The sequence below is a fragment of the Plasmodium relictum genome (assembly GCF_900005765.1).
Source record: "Plasmodium relictum strain SGS1 genome assembly, chromosome: 9".
NCBI lineage: Eukaryota > Apicomplexa > Aconoidasida > Haemosporida > Plasmodiidae > Plasmodium > Plasmodium relictum.
The window spans coordinates 1208584-1227488 of record NC_041687.1 but is presented as its reverse complement, the minus strand read 5'-3'; the positions used below and the strand labels follow the sequence as shown (position 1 = coordinate 1227488).

General features: G+C 17.2%; 4 protein-coding genes across 4 annotated transcripts; 2 read left to right on the top strand and 2 right to left on the bottom strand.

Annotated features, from left to right (window-relative positions):
- Nucleotides 1–3276: 3276 nt before the first annotated feature.
- PRELSG_0934400 (DnaJ protein, putative) lies at nt 3277–4893 on the top strand (the record flags this gene model as incomplete). Its single annotated transcript, XM_028676792.1, has 5 exons — nt 3277–4035; nt 4263–4391; nt 4473–4569; nt 4677–4735; nt 4852–4893. The coding sequence occupies 5 exons, from the start codon at nt 3277–3279 to the stop codon at nt 4891–4893; spliced, it is 1086 nt and encodes a 361-aa protein (XP_028533245.1).
- A 1130-nt stretch (nt 4894–6023) lies between these two features.
- PRELSG_0934300 (conserved Plasmodium protein, unknown function) lies at nt 6024–8020 on the bottom strand (the record flags this gene model as incomplete). Its single annotated transcript, XM_028676791.1, has 7 exons — nt 6024–6615; nt 6693–6771; nt 6954–7040; nt 7166–7266; nt 7453–7509; nt 7634–7880; nt 7963–8020. 7 exons carry the CDS (start codon nt 8018–8020, stop codon nt 6024–6026), a joined length of 1221 nt encoding a protein of 406 aa, XP_028533244.1.
- A 644-nt stretch (nt 8021–8664) lies between these two features.
- On the bottom strand, nt 8665–12663 carry PRELSG_0934200 (conserved Plasmodium protein, unknown function; the record flags this gene model as incomplete). The annotated part of the gene is made up of 1 exon (XM_028676789.1): nt 8665–12663. The coding sequence occupies one exon, from the start codon at nt 12661–12663 to the stop codon at nt 8665–8667; it is 3999 nt and encodes a 1332-aa protein (XP_028533243.1).
- Nucleotides 12664–16661: 3998 nt separating this feature from the next.
- Nucleotides 16662–18651, top strand: PRELSG_0934100 (casein kinase 1, putative; the record flags this gene model as incomplete). The annotated part of the gene is made up of 9 exons (XM_028676788.1): nt 16662–16737; nt 16866–16906; nt 17024–17093; nt 17236–17384; nt 17483–17555; nt 17631–17780; nt 17892–18068; nt 18304–18403; nt 18516–18651. The coding sequence occupies 9 exons, from the start codon at nt 16662–16664 to the stop codon at nt 18649–18651; spliced, it is 972 nt and encodes a 323-aa protein (XP_028533242.1).
- Nucleotides 18652–18905: the final 254 nt, after the last annotated feature.

The following is an 18905-nucleotide window of genomic DNA, read 5'->3' as shown; positions in this document are numbered from 1 at the left end:
TTTTATATACTTATGAATACACATTTTAAACATTTTATGAAAAAAAAAAAAAACATAATATTTTAAATATAACTTTAAAAGCATTATATAAAGTTAAGATTATTGCTTTTTATATTAATATACATAAATTAATACATTTAAAAAAAAAGCAATTTCTTAAAATGAAAATATAAAACAAAAAAAACAAAAGTAAAAAATATATTAAGCTTATATATAATTTTTATCAAACAATTTTTTTTATAAAAATTATAATTATAATATCATAATAATAATTTTCTTGTATTTACAGGGTATACGTTTATATTTAAATATAGATATATTTTCTCTGTTGTGTGTAACATAAACTATTTTATATGGAAATCACTTCTTTGTAATAGAGTGTGTAATCTATTTTTTAATAATAAGAAATTAACTTATTTTATAATAAATATGTAACATCATATCTTTAAGTGCTTAAATTTTTTTTTTTTTTTTTTTTTCTATGAATAATTATAAATATAATTTCTATTTTTTTTTTTTTATAAGATTTTTATGGAAACATTGAACTTTCTCATAACCTTGAAGAACAAAAAAAAAAAAAGAATTCATCAAAAACTTTTTTGAGGAAAAAAAAAGATTTAAATTTTATTTACTTTTTCAGAAAATATTTCTTCATTTCATATATATATAATAAAAAAAAAATGGTTCTTATAAATATCTGAAATAGAAAGTTGTTTAGCTTTTCTCATTTTAATGAACAAATTATTAAATACTCTATCTTATATATTACATAATACGATTAAAATTTACATTGAAAAGTAAAAAAAAAATAAATATATAGAAAAACAAATTAAAAAATTACAATTTAATGTTTTATGCATTTTTGCTTCTTTTCTTTTTTACTTCTTCATTTTTTAATTTTTTTGATTTTTTTTAATCATTTTTTTTCTCCAAGGGAATGAATAATGAATAATATTTAGCTATCATTACCTTTACACTAGAAGCAATAGCATAGTAAATAAAATTATGCTAATTATCCTTACTCTTGTAAATCTTCAAATAAATAAAAATTAAAAATGTGTAAATTTCACCATGAAAATAAGAAATTCAATGATTCAAATATTTTTTCTTAAAAATTTTTAACTGTTTAGATTTATTTTTTGACTTGCATGACTAAAGCACATTGATATTAAATATAAATAAAAAAGTAAATTAGTTCTTTTGAAAGTGTAAAAAAAATTTATTATTGTGTAAGTATAAAAATAAATATTTGAGAAAAATTAACTTTTTTTTGGTGTTCTCATATTTTTAAGGATCACAGTTTGTAGAAGTGTAAGTAACGTTTTATATCTCTGATTAAATATTATGTATTTTAATTTTTAATTATTGATTGATACATATAATTTTATACATGCATATTCATTTTGTTGATTTTTACTTGTCCTTTTTAATTTAATCCATTTTTTAAAAAAAATAACATTATTTTTTGTTTCTTTTAAGAAGGAAAGAAAATGCCAAAGGCTTGGAGAGAAAAAAGAGACAATAAATTTTTGTTAAAAAAACAATATATTTTAATAAACTTGTATCATTTTATATTATTAATATTTAATTTCAAATGATATTAAGCCAAATAGAATTTTAAAGAAAATAGTTTACCTCCTTTTATATGGAGGATTTGTATATTTTATACTTTTATTAATGTATAAAGCTAAAGCAATTTATTTTAGCATATAAATTTTAATAAAATCACGATAGTATATAAATGTGTAAAACAATGAAAACATCATAAATATCATAAAAAAATAGATATTAAAAAAAAAAAATTAAAAAGTTATTTATTTTTTTTTTCATGCACTTATAATTGCTATTTTAAGAATGTTCAATTTTCAAAATTCACAAATCTGTACATATTTAAGCTTAAATCTCTCTTACTATTTACCATTTTTTTTTGTTTTTTATTTCTTATATAAGAAAAAAAAAGATTACCAAGAAGTTTTAATCTTATAAATATTATAAAATTAAATAATGCTTTTAGCATAGTAAACTCTCTCTCTCTATAAATATATATTTAGTATTTTTATAATTTTTTTAATAATTGATACTGTCCATATTTTTAGTGCTAATAATATTTAACTTCTTTTATTTTAATGTTATAGTGAATAATAGAAATGAATCACTCCTGCGCAGTATTATACATATATGTATATTTTCTAAAATTACAAATATTTAACATATAAATACTTCTTCACTTCTGAAATATTTTAATTTTTTTTTTTTATATAATTTTATGAATTATTATTTTTTTATTTTATATTATTTATATTGAAAGAAAAAAAAAAAAAAAAAAAAGAAAAAAAGAAAAAAAGAAAAAAAGAAAAAAATAAGAAAAAATAAAAAAGAAAAAAAGAAAAAGAAATTCAGATAATAAAAATTTTTTTTTTTTAAATTAAATAGGTTTCATATAAAGATATTTGAAAATAAAAAAAAAAATATTTACAAAAAATGTGAAAAAAATAAAAATTCATCAAAGAGATAAAAGTTTAAATAGTAAAATAGCTCATTTAAAATTAATTCAAATTTTTTCGTTCTTTATATATACATATATCTATGGAAACATATATGTATTTTTTTTTTTTTTTTGTTGTATGTTTTATTAATATTTTTATATATATAAAATTTTTTTAAATAAATAAAAAGGAATCTTACAATAGTAAATTAAATGGTGTTAAAATTATTGTCCATTTTAGAAATTGAGGCGTATAACTTTTATTATTAAAAGGATTATTTTGGTTTTAAATAAGTATTATAATTTTTTCACAAAAACATTTTCAATTTACAGGTATTTTATTTTTATTTTGTTTAATACAGAGACTTTGTTTCTTTTTATGTTTACACATTTTTCAAAAAATATCAATCATATGTAAACATATATGTTTAAAACAGAAGATTTAGTTATTAGAAGAATGAAATAAATATTTAAAAATACATACAAAAAAAAAAATTTTAAATAATAAATATTTTCTAGATTGATATAATAAAAAAAATAGAACAAAAAAATAATTAATAATTTATTTCTAGGTATGTTTATCAATTTTTCTTAATATAACATATATTGTAATTAAAGATATGCCATGTTTTGTATTACATTATTATTATAAATTTTCAAGAGAGGAAAATAAAACTTAAACTATATTCTGTTATGTTTATAAATAAATATTTATAAGAGTGAAAAGTAGAAAAATATAGTATAAAATTTAGAAAAAAAAAAAAAAAAAAAAAACATATATAAGAGTAAAAATGATAGGAAACAAGGAGGAAGCTTTTGAATGCTTCAATTTAGCTTTGAAATACATGAATATAGGAAATTATAATCATGCAAAAAAATTATTTCTAAAGGCAAAAAGAATGTTTCCGGATATAGAAATAAATGATAAACTAAAAATATGTGAAGAAGAATTAAAAAAAACTGAAAATATAGGAACGGAAAAAGTAACATATAACAATAATATATATGGAGAAAATCAAAATAAATTACATGAGCGTCATAAAAAAAAAGATGATTTAATGGAAAAAATTTTAAAGTCAAATAATTATTATGAAATTTTAGGTATACCAAAAAATAGCACTGATGAAACTATTAGAAGCGCATATAAAAAATTAGCTAAGTTATATCATCCAGACAAAAATAAAGAAAAAGGAGCAGAAGAAGCTTTTAAAAAAGTTTCAAAAGCATTTCAACATTTAATAAATAAAGAAAAAAGATATGAATATGATAATAATTCAGAGGAAGATCTGCAACAAAGTTTTAGAACAGCTCATTATTATTATAATGATGATTCATTTACACCTGAAGACCTTTTTCGTAATTTTTTTGGAATAAATTTTGCTACATGTAACAATAGAACTTTCAGAACCAATATCAACTTAAATAGAAATTATAATACTAATAATAATAATGTCAGTAATAGTCAAAGAAATTATTCATTAGTTCAGATTTTAATATTTTTAATAATGTTTATTATTTTTTTTTTATCGAGCCATTTTGAACAACCTAAAGTAAAAAAATTAAAATATTTTAATTTAATTTTATTTTTATCATTTATGAATTTTGAAATTATTGATAAAACGAATTTTTGTACTTATATGCACACATATTTATGCCTATATTCAAATTATTCTTTTATATAAAAATAAATTAAATTTATTTGAAAAAAAAAAAAAAATTGATTATATGAATACTTAGTAATTCAATAAAAACATTTTTTTTTCCACTTTATAAATAGGCAGTTTATTCTCTTCAAAAAACAAGTTATTTTGACACAATAAATTACACTACATTAAATAAAATTCGTTTTTATACAAAGAAAACTTTTAATTATACCTATCCTAGAAATAGTGATTCACGTTTTCAAGTAAGTCTTTTTCTTATTTTGCTTTTGATATATATATTTTTCTCTAAATTTATTATAATTTTATTTCTCCTTTTTTTTTAGATTGAATATGAAGTGGAATATAAGTATTATGAGCATGAGTGCTTCATTTTGTCAAAAAAAATAAAAAATGATTACTACAGAGAAAAATCCCAATATCGTAATTTTTTATTTATTTTTTTAGTACATTATTTATTTTAATATACTTTTATTATGTATTAATATTATTCTTTTTTTCCTATTATTCTATTTTCATATTTTTTATAGATCAAAAATTAAATTATCAAGAGATTCCGGAAAGTTGCATAAAGCTAAAAACATTGGAAGTAATTTTTTTTTTTCATTAAATACTAATATATAATTTTATACTTTTTTACATAATTTTACTCATACATTTCTATTTATTTTTATATTTTATAAATATATTTTTTTTATTTCTTAGGCTCAATATAATAATTATATTTTAAAATTAAAAAAGCGATAACAGAACCAATTTACATTAATAAACTAATTTTTTTAAATGTGAAATACATAATTTAAAAATAAACTAAAAATTTTTTTTAATATTTTATTTTATCATAATTTTATGTTTTTAATAAATTTTTTATGAATATTTTAAAATGATGCAAATTTGATCTTATTCAATTTTATTATCATTATATATATATATTTATGTTTTAATTGTTATGTAAATATATTTAAAAAATAATTAATATATATTAACTTATATTTATTGATTTTATTGTTCACAATATTTTACTTATTTTATCTCTTTTTTATTCTGCATCTTTCCTTTTTGCTTTTTTCGTATATATATTTGTAATTTCAGTATCATAAATTTTTTAAATTCAACATAATTATGAGTATGTTTAAAAAAATTCTATATATATATATATATATATATATATATATATATATATATATATATATATATATATATGCATGTATATGTTAAAAATATTTTAGAATACTTAAGAAGCATATTATTTTCTTCTTTTTATAATGCAATTTTTTTTATTTATATTTTTTATAATTCTTTTTATTTTTACTTATATATTTTGTTTACAAATATATATATTGTAAAATTTTGTAAAACTTGTTGTATATATAAAAATTAAAAATTATTTTTTTAAAATCGTTAATATCATATAATTTTTTCAGATATCTAAGTTTTTTTTTTTTTAATTATTTTTGCTAACTTAAAATAATATATTTATAGTATAATTTCTTATATTAATTTATATATTAATAATAATGGAAAAATATAATTCATTATTAATTTTTAGCTATACGTCATTTTTTATAATAAAAATTTAGAGATTTCAAGTGTTATGATTGTGAAAAATATTTTAACAATTGTTGACTATTCTGTTTTTGTAGTATTCTTTATACTATATTTATTATTTCTATATTATAATTATTTGTTTATTATAAATAGGATTATTGTTATTATTGTTAATATCATTAATTCCATTTTTATTATTTGTATATTTATTTATTTAAATTTTTGATTATAATTAAAATTATTCCACTACTTTTTGAAATCATTATGAATGTTTTCAAGATAGCCATAAAATTTATTATTGTAATTATATATAAATTTCATATTAAGGTTTATTGTTCAATGCTATCCGACGTATGAGATGTATATTCATTTTTGGTAATATCGTAATTTTCATTAACTTCTTTTAATTCATCTTCTTCTTTTTTCAATATATCATTTAAATATTTATAAAAAAATTGTTCAGAGTTATTGGATGGTAATTCTTTTGATTTCAATTTTTCCTTAATATCATCATTATTCTCATCGAAACAAATTAAATTATTTACACTTTCCTTTTCTAGATTTTTTACATCAGTAAAATTATGTTTTATATTTTTTGTTTTATTTGCATATATAACATCTTTTATTCTATTTTTATATAGGTTATTTTCATTTTTAACAGATTTAACAAAGTAAATTTCTTCATCTAATTCTACTTTTTTTTTCTTTTTTTTATTTGATTTATTTAGCAAGCTTCTTTTTAAGTTATGTATTTTTAAATAAATTATTATTTCATTCATACAAAGCAATATAGCGTTGAAAAAATTATCATTTAAATCTTTTAATATAACAGTTTTTTTTTTTTTTTTTTTTCCCACATCCATATATATATGAATACTCTTAATATCATAAAGGAAATAAGCATCTTCTAGATCATAAAAACTAATTTTTTATTTTAAATGAAACATATAATATATATATATTTATTTATTTATAAAAAGAATTTTTATTATATTTACCTGAAAATTTTCAATATACTTGGGTTTACACCTTTAATAGTGTCTTGATATGAATGAGAATACACAGTTAAAAAGTTCTCTGAAATAATATATTATTACATAATATATATATATATATAAATAATAATATTTAAATTATAAATCTAAATAAAAAAAAAAATTGACTAAAATAAAAATTTGATAAATTTATTTGAAATAATTTATACATTTATTTAAAAGGATAAATATGTTTTTCTAATATATATATATATTTTATAATACCTATATTTGTTCCATCTAATACAATGTAGTTCAATTTTTTCTTTTTATAACTTTCAAATAAATTTTCAATAAGCAATCCATTGCATCCTATTAGATAAAAAAGAAAAAAAAATCTTTTACTTAATATACTTTATCATTTTAAATTATTATGGATGAAATATAAAATTATTTTGTGAAATAAGTTATTTATATATATATATTTTTTTTTATGCCTTCTTTTCCTATATCCCAAGCTTTCTTATGAGATAATTTTATCAAAGATATGGGTGGAATATTTTTACCCGAAGGCTTCCACTGGTAACTTTTTATCTTTCTAATATAAGTATATAATTTTTATTTTTATTTTTAATATTAATATGTATATTTTTAGTAAAAGTTAAGACACATAAAAATAAAAAGGGAGTTTTTTCAATTATTTTATTTTATAAGTATGTTTTCCTTTATATGTATAAATTCTAAATAAATAAGTATAATAAGAAAACGTAAAAAAATAACTCACCTTATTTTATCTGAAGAGGATGTGTCACCATAATTTTTAAATGGAAAATTAATAATACTTTTATAAACATAAAATAAAAAAATTAATAAAAAAAACAAAATAGTTAAGAATATAGATAAATATTTCACTTTAAATTTTTATTTAAATTAGAAAAAAAAATTTATTATATTTTTTATATTACCTATTCATATTATTTACATAGCTAGCTGTATAAAACCTTTTATATTTTTTATCCTTTTTTGGTATAAAACTTTTACTAATATATGAATAAATTTGAATATTTTTTTCATCTGTAGTATTAGAGTCACAAATACTGGAACTTTCACTTTCATTTGAATATTCCAAATATGATTCATCATCAGAACTTTCTAAAAATTTGTTTACATCTTTGTACGATTCCATACTTGTTTCACTTTGATCATCTTGTACTATAAATTTAAATAAATTAATATTCATAAATAAATAAGAAAATTACAATTGTTGTCATGCACAGTTACAAGAATTATTTACTCATATCATTGTAGGAAAAAAAAATTTCCTTCATATTTTCATTTATTAACTCATCCATTAATATTTTTTGCAACAGGTAAAACAAAAAAAAAAAAAAAAAGAAATTATAAATATATATATAATTAGAATATATTTTAAAATTAGTAAAATAATTAATATTACTGAATCAGCGTTTTATTTTAATATTTTTTAAAATGTCTGTTTTTTCAAAAGATTGTTAAGACATATATTAAAGAAAAAAAAAAAAGGTTCATATATACTCATGTATTAAATTTATATAAAAAATATTTATTTTAAATGTCTTTATATATAACAAATTTACACATAAGCAATTCACATAAAAGATAAATATTTTTTTTTTTCATTCATTTTTAAATCGTGCATAATAATTAAAAATGAATTTAAGGCAAATTTTTTTTTTTTTTTTTTCCCCTTTATAATTTGTTTTCAACAAACATTATTAATAACTATATTTTATTCAAATATTAAAAATTTTACAAAATTTTATTAATAATTATAAAAAAATAATTTAACTTAAATAATACCTTTATAGGTGTGCATATGAAAAAAAGGAAAATAAAAATAATTAAAAATTGACTTTAATTATCAAATATATAAATTTATATAAAAATTAAAAGAAAAATTTTAAAGGTAATGCTTTTACACAATGGTAATTAATTAGAACGGTTTTTTTTTTATTTTTTATTTTATTATAGTTCCATCTCTATAATTAAGAATTTCTACATTATCAAAAACTTGATTTTTTATAATGTTATCAATAGTATAATTTATTTTTTCTACAACATGTTTTACCATATTTTCATTCTTCAAATTATTCAATGCAATACCTGAAATTTTAGTTACTAATCTACGATATTTTCTCCCTTTTAGTAAGTTTTTATGTACTTTACATATGGTTTTAATCCACATATAAAATGTGTTAATAAAAAATTTGCTTTTTGTTAAACAATTTAAAAGGAATTCTAAAAGTTTTATTGAATGTTTTTTTCCTAAATTATTAATTGTATTTTTAATTAATTTTGTGTCTTTAGTATTAATTAAATCAATTACGTTACTATATCTTTTTAATGATATATTCAGCTTAATCATTGATGAAATTATTAAAAATTTATCATTTGAATTAACTAAATCCTTATCTAATTTATTATTTACGTCATTGGAATTATTTTCTAAACCATTAAAATTATTATCTAAATCCTTTTTGTCATTTGAATATTCATCTTCTGTTTTTCTCTTTTTACTTTTTTCTTCAATATTCTCTTTTATATCTTCCTCTACTACCTTTTCTACCTTATCTTTTTTTCTTTTTTTCTTTTTTTTACTTTTTTCTTTTTCTTTATATGCACTTTTATTTTCTTTATTCATATCTTCATTTTTATTAATTTCTTCCTCTTTGTCTGTATTTTCTCCATTCAATTCAATATTTTCATTAATTTCTTTTTCTTCATTTATATTCTCATTTTGTTCATTTATTTTTTCATTTTCAGTAATTCCTTTTTCTTCACCTATATTTTTATTTTTCTTATTCATTTCTTTTTCTTCTTCTGTATTTACATTTTTTCCCCTTTTTTCATCTAATATATTTATTTCATCAATTTCTTTTATTTTCTTGTTCTTTTTAATTTTTTCTTCCTTCGTATTTTTACTTTCTTTACCTGCTTTTATTTCCGTTTTAATTATATCTGTATATAATTTTTTTTTATCATTTTCATCTTCATCTTCTATATTATCATATCCTTTTCCTTCTGTTTCATTTACCTCTATATTTTCTACATTTTTCTTTTCTTCAATTTTTGTATTTTTTTTTCCTTTATTTTCTCTCACTTTTTTATTGTCTAATTCTATTTCAGTTTTATTTTTATTTTTTATTTCTTCATTTTCATATCCTTTGTCTATACCATTAATCCTCTTTTCTGATTCCCCTTTTTTTTCAATTATTTTTTTTTTTATTTCCTTTAATTCCATTATTATTCCATTTTCATTTTCTTTTTGTTCTATTTCTTCACATGTTTTTGTTATGTCTTCTTTATAATTAATTCTATTCTCATTATTAATGACTATTTCTTTTATTTCCATATTGCTTTCTCCTTCTTTACTTACTATCATTTCTTGACTTTCACTGTATGAAATTATTTCTTCAACTTTCTTTAATCCTAATAATTTTTCTTCTTTTTTATTTTCATCTTTGGAGTTTTTATCATTTATATTTTCTTTTTTATTCTTTCCTTTTTTATCGTACAATAGTCCATCGTCACATTTTGCTTCTTTTTTCTCATTTATATATTTATTTGGATTTAAATTTTTGTCATTTAATAATGATGATGAAGATATGGATAAATTATCGTTTGAATTTTTAAAATTTGTTGAATAAAGCATAATTTGATTTTTCAAGATATTTTTATTTATATCAAGTTCTGAAGAATCTTCTAATTTTTTTTCATTATAATAAATTTTTGAATCATCAGTTTTATCGTTTAACAACTTTTCATCTTTATTTTTTGTGCATCTGTTAATTTTTTCATTTAAAAAAGAAACATCTTCAGTGTATATGTCTTTCTCATTATTGTTTGCTGTTGTGCAATTCCCTATGTTTTCACTATTATTAATTTTTTTTTTTTTTTTTTCGTCTATAGATAGAACAGAGTTTTTCAATTCTAATGCATAATCTTCATCTATTTTTTCTTCTTTAAAACAATGAATTTTATTATCAATGAAACTATATTCTTCAGAAAAAATTTCTACATTACTTTTATTTAAGGAAGAATTAACACTTTGTTTATCTTCTAAACTCGATTCAATTTCTTTCATTTTTTCATTATTATTATCATTTTGTTCATTTTTTATACTTCCATTAAGATGAACATCTAAGGGAATTTGTTCTTTTTCCATATTTATATTATTAGTAAAATTATTAATACTATTTAATTTATTTTTATGTTTATCATTTGTTGAATCATTTTCCATTAAAGAATCACTTTCGCTGTAAAAATATTTTTCATTACTATGATCACTATCTTCCCATGTTATTTCACTATCTATATATGAATCACTATCCGAATAACAAGAAAATTTTGACTCATTTACAACTTTTTCTATTAAATTTTTTTTTTGCTCATTATCGCTTACATTTTTTATTGCTATGATTTTATTATTAGAGTCAATCACATTCAATGCTACTGGTTCTGTCACATTTTGAGAAATATATAAAAAATCATGATGAATTTGAATTGTATATATTTTTGCAATTTTATCATTCATTACAATTGCATCAAAGAAAAAGTTGCTATTAATATAAATTTCTTTATTAATCATATGCTCTATGTATTTATTATAATTTTGTGATTTTCTTTTTTTTTTGTGTATTATACTTTTTTGTTTTATTACTCTTTCTGAAAATATATCAGAAACATTATATATAAAAGAAGTTTTAAAAGGTAGTTGCATATATATAATGGGATTTTTCTTTATATTTGAAAAACCAAATTTAAACTGTGACTGATTTAAATAATCGACAAAATATATTAATATTTTTCCATTTTCAGTATAAATTAATAAGTATAATTTAATAATATCTTCCTTAATTTCTAAATTATACATATTTCCTTGTTCTTTCATATTATTATTTTCATTTTCTTTATTATATATATTTAAATCCAAAGGAATATTGTTTTGTTCATTTTCCTTATGTTCACATACATTTAAAGAGTTTGAAGAATCATTTGAGTTATTTTCTCTTTCTTTTTCTTTTCTTTTGTCATCTAAAAATAAATTATTTGATGATAATAGCATACACACATTTTCATTTTTAAAATTTTTCCCATTTATTAAATGATATTTATCTGAAATATTTTCTGTTTTGTCATTATTTAAATTACCAAAGTTTTCACTTACTTTATTTTTTTTGTCCGACACATTAATTTTAAAAAAAAAGCCTCCTTTTATTATTTCATTTTTTAATTCATTTACTGAAAATTTCATTAAACATTTTTTTTTATTCTTATATTTTCCTTTTACAAATTTATATACAGTTATGTCTTTATCTGAGTAACCGCAAACATGTATGACTTCTTTATATTCCTTATTAATTTTATAAAATTTGTTTTTGTAGGAGTGATATACATATTTTTCTTTTTTACTTTTAAATGGAAGACTCATATTTGTATTTTCTACTTTCAATGTTTTATCTTTTAAATATATTAATTTTAAAAAATATAATCTTCTACATGTACTTAAATATAACATATTTTTGTATGAACAAAAATTTACCTTTAAAGGAGTATCTTTTAAATTTAGCATAACTTTACATTTTCCATTCGTTTTTGATTGAAACAATGAAAAATTATTTTTTTGAATAAAAATTATGTGTTCTTTGAAATATATAAAATCAATAGGTTCTGAGTCGTTTAAATTCATTAAACACCGTTTCTTTTTATTTTCATTATCATACATATAAAATCGGTTATTTGAAAGTAATATAAAGTTTGATTCTTTTGTTAAATATGCTTTTATAAAGTTTTCTGATGTAATAGAATTATTTATTTCATAATGTCTCAATTTGTCACTTTTCGATCTCATTTTAAAAAGAAAGAGGTTGTAATCAATTTTTCTACCATGTTTAGTTATTTGATTAACTAATAAATCATTTCTTCCTATATCTAAAATGTCTCCATTGTAATCCATTTTTTATTTTTATTTATTTTTATTAACAATTTTTTTTTTTTTTACTCCCAATATATCAACAATTTTAAAACAATAATAGATCATTTAAAACAATTCTCAAAATTAAGATAAAACCATTTATGCTTTTCGCCACATACAAAATAATACAAGTAAAAATACAATTAATATAAGATTAAATATTTTTTTAAAATTTTATAGATAAAGCGATTTATGAAGATGATGTTTTTTTTATATTTTTTTTAATTTTTCAAATTAAAAAAAAAAATACTCTAACTAAAATTTCATTTTTTTTTTTTTTTTTTTTGAGTATATTACCATAAATATTTTAGTTTTTTTTTATTTTCTTATATTTATTTTTGCTTTTCAAAAAATTTTAAAATATATAAATTATTTATATATATATAAAAAAAAAAGGAAATATAAATAGGCGTTATATTTATTTTATTTTATATTATTTTTTCTTTTAAAACTACTTATCCATAATATTCAATTATAAGAAAAAGAAATATAAAATGAAAATTTTTTTTTTTATATTTAAATTTTTTTTTTTAATAAAAAAGCAATATTTTAGTATATATATAATTTTTTTAAATTAATATGTTAAAAATATATAAAATGTAATTTTTCTATAATTTACTTAAAAATGAAGTTGAATTCTTTAAAAGAAAATAGTTAAAAATTTTCGTATTTTATATTCTTTTTTTTAAATTATTTCTTAAGTAATTTTATGTAATTTTTGTATTTTTGGAACAACTATTAATACAATTAAGAAATTAATTTATTGAACATTATATGAAGTAATGAAATCCTATATCATATTTTATTTATTATTTAATGAAGCTTATTTTAAAAATTGTTCAATGCCTTCTATATAGTTAACCTAAATAACGTAATTCTATTGTATTTCTTAAGTTAGAAAAAAAAAAAATTAATATTACAAAAATAATTAATTAAAAAATTATTTACAACTATTATTCAATTAAAATATGTTAAATATTGAAAAGATCTACAAGTTCTATTTTTAAAATTAGTAAACTTTTTTTTTTAATTTTTTTTATATTTTTAAAATTTATTATAAGGACTTGTTTTAAGAAAAATGAGACTTATCTATATCTATTTATATTTAATCCACATTTTTATGAAATTTGATACAAATAAAATTCTTTGTTATAGAATTTTTTTTTTCTTTCCGAAAATCATATAAAGTGCATTTTTTTTAAATTTATATTATAAAAATATTAAAATACATAATTTTTTTAATATATTTTTTAACTATTACTCAAAATATAATTTCAATTTCTACTTTAAACATTAAAATTTTTATATTTTAGAAGATTTCCAAATTATACTTAATGAATATTTATTTCCTTTCCTCCTTCCTATTTTGTGTATTAAACCTAATTTTTTTTAGAATAGTTAGGCTTAAACAATATTTTTTCGTTATTTTAATTATTCATATGCTTTAATTATTAAATAAATAAATGCATTACAAGGATAAATTAAATAAAATAAAAGCATATAAAAATGAAAATAAATATTAATAATTTCCTAAATTATTACGTATCATTTTTTATATTATTTATTTCATTTAATTCTTTAAAATTTTATAAACTGAAATAATGAAAAAGAAAAAAAAATTATTAAAAATATAACTAGCAATAAATTTTATAGTTATCTAATTTTAACAAATTAGAAATTGTATTTTTTTAAATTAATATAATCATAATAATACAAAAATGAAAACAATAAAATATTTTCATAAAAATTTCAATAAATTCATGTGTGCAATAATATAATAAATTGTCTAAGGAATAGGTAAGTAAAGGGAAGGTTAAGAAGATATAAAAGAAACTTATAGCAGATATTCATTAATGTAAGAAATAAATTTTTAGGATCTAAAGGAAAAATAAAAAACCTAATTAAAGAAACAAAAAATTTTAATGAAAAAAAATTGATACATCAAAAAAAAAAATTTTATCAAAGTTATTAGATATGTATGAACAATACAAGTAAATAACTATATGAAAGGTAACACATACATTTAAACCTAGAAATCTAAAGATGAAGCATTCTATTAATGTAAAAAAAAAAAAAAAAATTAGGAGAATAATGCAGAAAATTAAATAATAGAAAATTTATGTACAGCTAAAAATTGAGTCATCTATAACCTAAAAAAAAATCTTTTAAAATTACAAACATATACATAAAAATATATCTTACAATTTTAATTAAAAATCATGAGAAATTTTTTTTCATAAATCACACACACCACAAAATAAAAAACATAAAATTATCATACTCATTAAAATTAATTTTTACAAATAAATTCATTCTAAATTTCATTCTTTTTTAAAAATATTTTTTTAATGAATAGCTTTTCGTATGTATTTAAAAAAAAAAAAAAAAAAAAAAAAAAAAATTAAATATTAACAACTATTCACGAAGCACAAATATTTTTTTTTTTTTTTTCTTTTGTACTACATAATAGGAAATATTTTGCATGTGATAGTTTATAAATTTTACTTAACTTTTAATTGTTAAAATGGAATGTTCATAAAAAATTTTCAGTTATACATTAATTTTTATCTTTAAAAAAAGAAAACGCTTATTTATATTTTAAAAATATATATATATATACACATACTTTTTTATTAAATGTCATGCACTATTACCTGAGTAAGATTGAAAATAAGTTTTTAATTAAAGATTTGTAAGAACGCCTGACTTAATGAAAAAAAAATTAATAAATAATTCCAAAAAAAAAAAAAAATATACAAAATAAAAATCATAAAAAAGGGGGAACAACGAAAAATTAAAGTAATTGTTAAAAACAATATACATATTTGAAAGTATGTTAATGTAAAATACAAAAAAGGAACGAATTTTATTTTTTTTATTTGGTAATTAATTCTTTATAACATAATAATACTTTTGAATATACATTAAATATTTATTTATGCTATATAATTATTAAACGGTTTTTTATTTTAACAAAGTTAATTTATTATATTTTTTGTTTTCATAAATATATATTTATGTAATTGCTCTTTATATATATATGCGTATGCATATACATATATTTAATTTATATGCATTTTTATATTATTAAATTATCGAAATTTTGTGAATATATTTCTTTTAATGATATAACATTTTATCTTTTCAATAAAGAAAAAAGTATATATGAAATTATCAAAAAATAAAATTAAAAATATGCACACATCATTTAAAAATCACTAATGGAATAATATTATAATGTTAATGTAATCATAGAAGATAAAAAATATATGTATTTATTCAAATTAATAATGTATCTAAAATTAATATATATATTTTTATACGTTGAAAACGTTCTGTAATGTAAATATTTTTTTTTTATTATTATAATTCGAATTTTTTTAAATACGTATTTGTGCAAAAAGCTTTTATTATATATTTAGTATACATGATTATTTTTTTTTTTACAAAAAAGACATTTTTATTATTTTGTACTTAAATTACTATTAAACTACATATTCAAACGATTCATGTAAATTTTTATGATCGAAATTATTATTATTATTATTTCATATAAGCAATATTTTTTTTTTTAAATTGATACTTCATAATTATTTTATATATTCACATTAAAATAAAATTAAAAAAAAAGCAAAATAAATTTTATACACATATTTTTATTTAAAACTTTTAAAATTTTTTAATTATGTACTATGATAAATCTATTATTTTGAAAAAAATTTATGTAGACAAAAGAAATATTATAATTTATTTATGTGATAACAAACATACTTTTATTCATATGTATTATTTACGCTATTTATGAATATTTATCTAATGAGTATACAAATTAATACATAATAAAAAATATATAAATAAGCTTTATTTTCTATATTTATATATATATTTACATTGATCTATTACATTTTTACTAATTCATTTTTTTAATTAATTTTATTTTTTTTATTTCCCTAATGTAGCTATAATACAAAATATTAATCATGGAAATAAGAGTAGCGAATAAATATGCGTTAGGGAAAAAATTAGGAAGTGGTTCTTTTGGGGACATATATGTTGGTAATAAATTTAAACAATTATTTTACTTTAATTTCACTCATTTTCACATTATAGAATATGCCATAAATTAAATCAAATATTTATGTATGTTTATAAAAAAAAATTTAATTGAATTTTAATTTTTATAGCCAAAGATATTGTAACTATGGAAGAATTTGCAGTAAAATTAGTAAGTTGAAAAAAGAAGAAAAAAAAATCCCTTAAAATTATAAATGTTAATTTCTTTTCCCAACTATATAGAATTATATATATATATTAATATGTGAAATTTCTGTTTTTTTCCTAGGAATCAACTAGGTCAAAGCATCCTCAACTGTTATATGAATCAAAATTGTATAAAATACTTGGGGGGGGAAGTATGAATGCTTTATAAAAAATTCAAATTATAAATAATAAAAAATATAAAATAAAGAAAAAATAAAATTTCCATGTTAAAAAAAAAAAAAAAAAAAGTCAAATAAAAAATAAAATTTTGTATTCATATCCTTTTTCCTTTAGTTGGTGTACCTAAAGTTTATTGGTATGGAATAGAAGGTGACTTTACTATCATGGTCCTTGATTTATTAGGACCATCTTTAGAAGATCTTTTTACTTTATGTAATAGAAAATTTTCTTTAAAAACTGTCCTTATGACAGCAGATCAAATGGTTAGATTATAAATATGTTATATTATTATCATTATTTATTTATTTAATAAAGATTATAATGTAATTTATTTTTTCCTTTTAATTTTTATATTTTATAGTTAAATAGAATTGAATACGTCCATTCAAAAAATTTCATTCACAGAGATATCAAGCCAGATAATTTTTTAATAGGTATATTTTTTTATATATTAATTTAATAAAAGCATAATGTATATATATAATTTTTTTTTTTTTTTATATTCATAGGTAGAGGTAAAAAAGTTACTTTAATTCACATTATTGATTTTGGTCTTGCAAAAAAATATAGAGATTCGAGATCACACACACACATACCTTATAAAGAAGGAAAAAATTTAACAGGAACAGCAAGATATGCTAGTATAAATACACATTTAGGTAATACTACATATGAAATCGTAGTTTTTGTGTGTTTTCATATTTTCTATATTATTTTATTAATATATTTAATCTCCTTTTTTATTTTTATTTTTTTTTTTTTTCAAATAGGAATTGAACAATCTCGTAGGGATGATATTGAAGCCCTCGGATATGTTCTTATGTATTTCCTTAGGGGAAGCTTGCCATGGCAAGGCCTTAAAGCTATATCAAAAAAGGATAAATATGATAAAATTATGGAAAAAAAAATATCAACATCCGTTGAAGTCTTGTGTAGAAATGCAAGCTGTAATATATAATAGACATTAAAAGATTTATATGTTTCTATACATATTTAGGGAAAATAAAATATATATAATAAAAGAAACATATTAAGAAGTCTTTATATTTTACAAAGTTTATTATAAATAATTAAAAAATAAAAATAAAATAATAAATACATATTTATCATTAATTTCAAAAAGTTGAAATAATTTTAATATAATTTTGTTTTATCATTTTTTTTTTTTTCTTTTTCGTTCAGTCGAATTTGTAACATATTTAAATTATTGTAGATCATTAAGATTCGAAGATAGACCTGATTATACATATCTAAGAAGGCTTTTAAAAGATTTGTTTATAAGGTTACAACAATAGAAAACCTGTTATTTTAATAGAATAATTTAAAATATAAATGGATTATATAAAAAAGAAATATATTTGATATTTACTAACTCTTTTTTTTTTTTATTATAGAGAAGGATTTACTTATGACTTTTTGTTTGATTGGACATGTGTTTATGCCTCAGAAAAGGACAAAAAAAAAATGTTAGAAAATAAAAATCGATTTGATCAGACTGCAGATCAGGAAGGAAGAGTAAAGCAAAATTAAAAAATTAAAAAATTTTAAGATATATCTTAGGAAAATTCAATATTTTATATATATTTTTATTTTTTTCCTTTTTAATTGAAGAATATAATTTAAATGAATAAAAATACGTGGTTATTTTCTTATTATTGTACTGTAGACATTTTAAATTTTTTTTTTTTTTTATTCAACATAATTTATTGTTATTAATATATTAATAAAAATTTATTATTTAAATTTGTAAGAATACCATTATACAATTCATTATATTTTATATT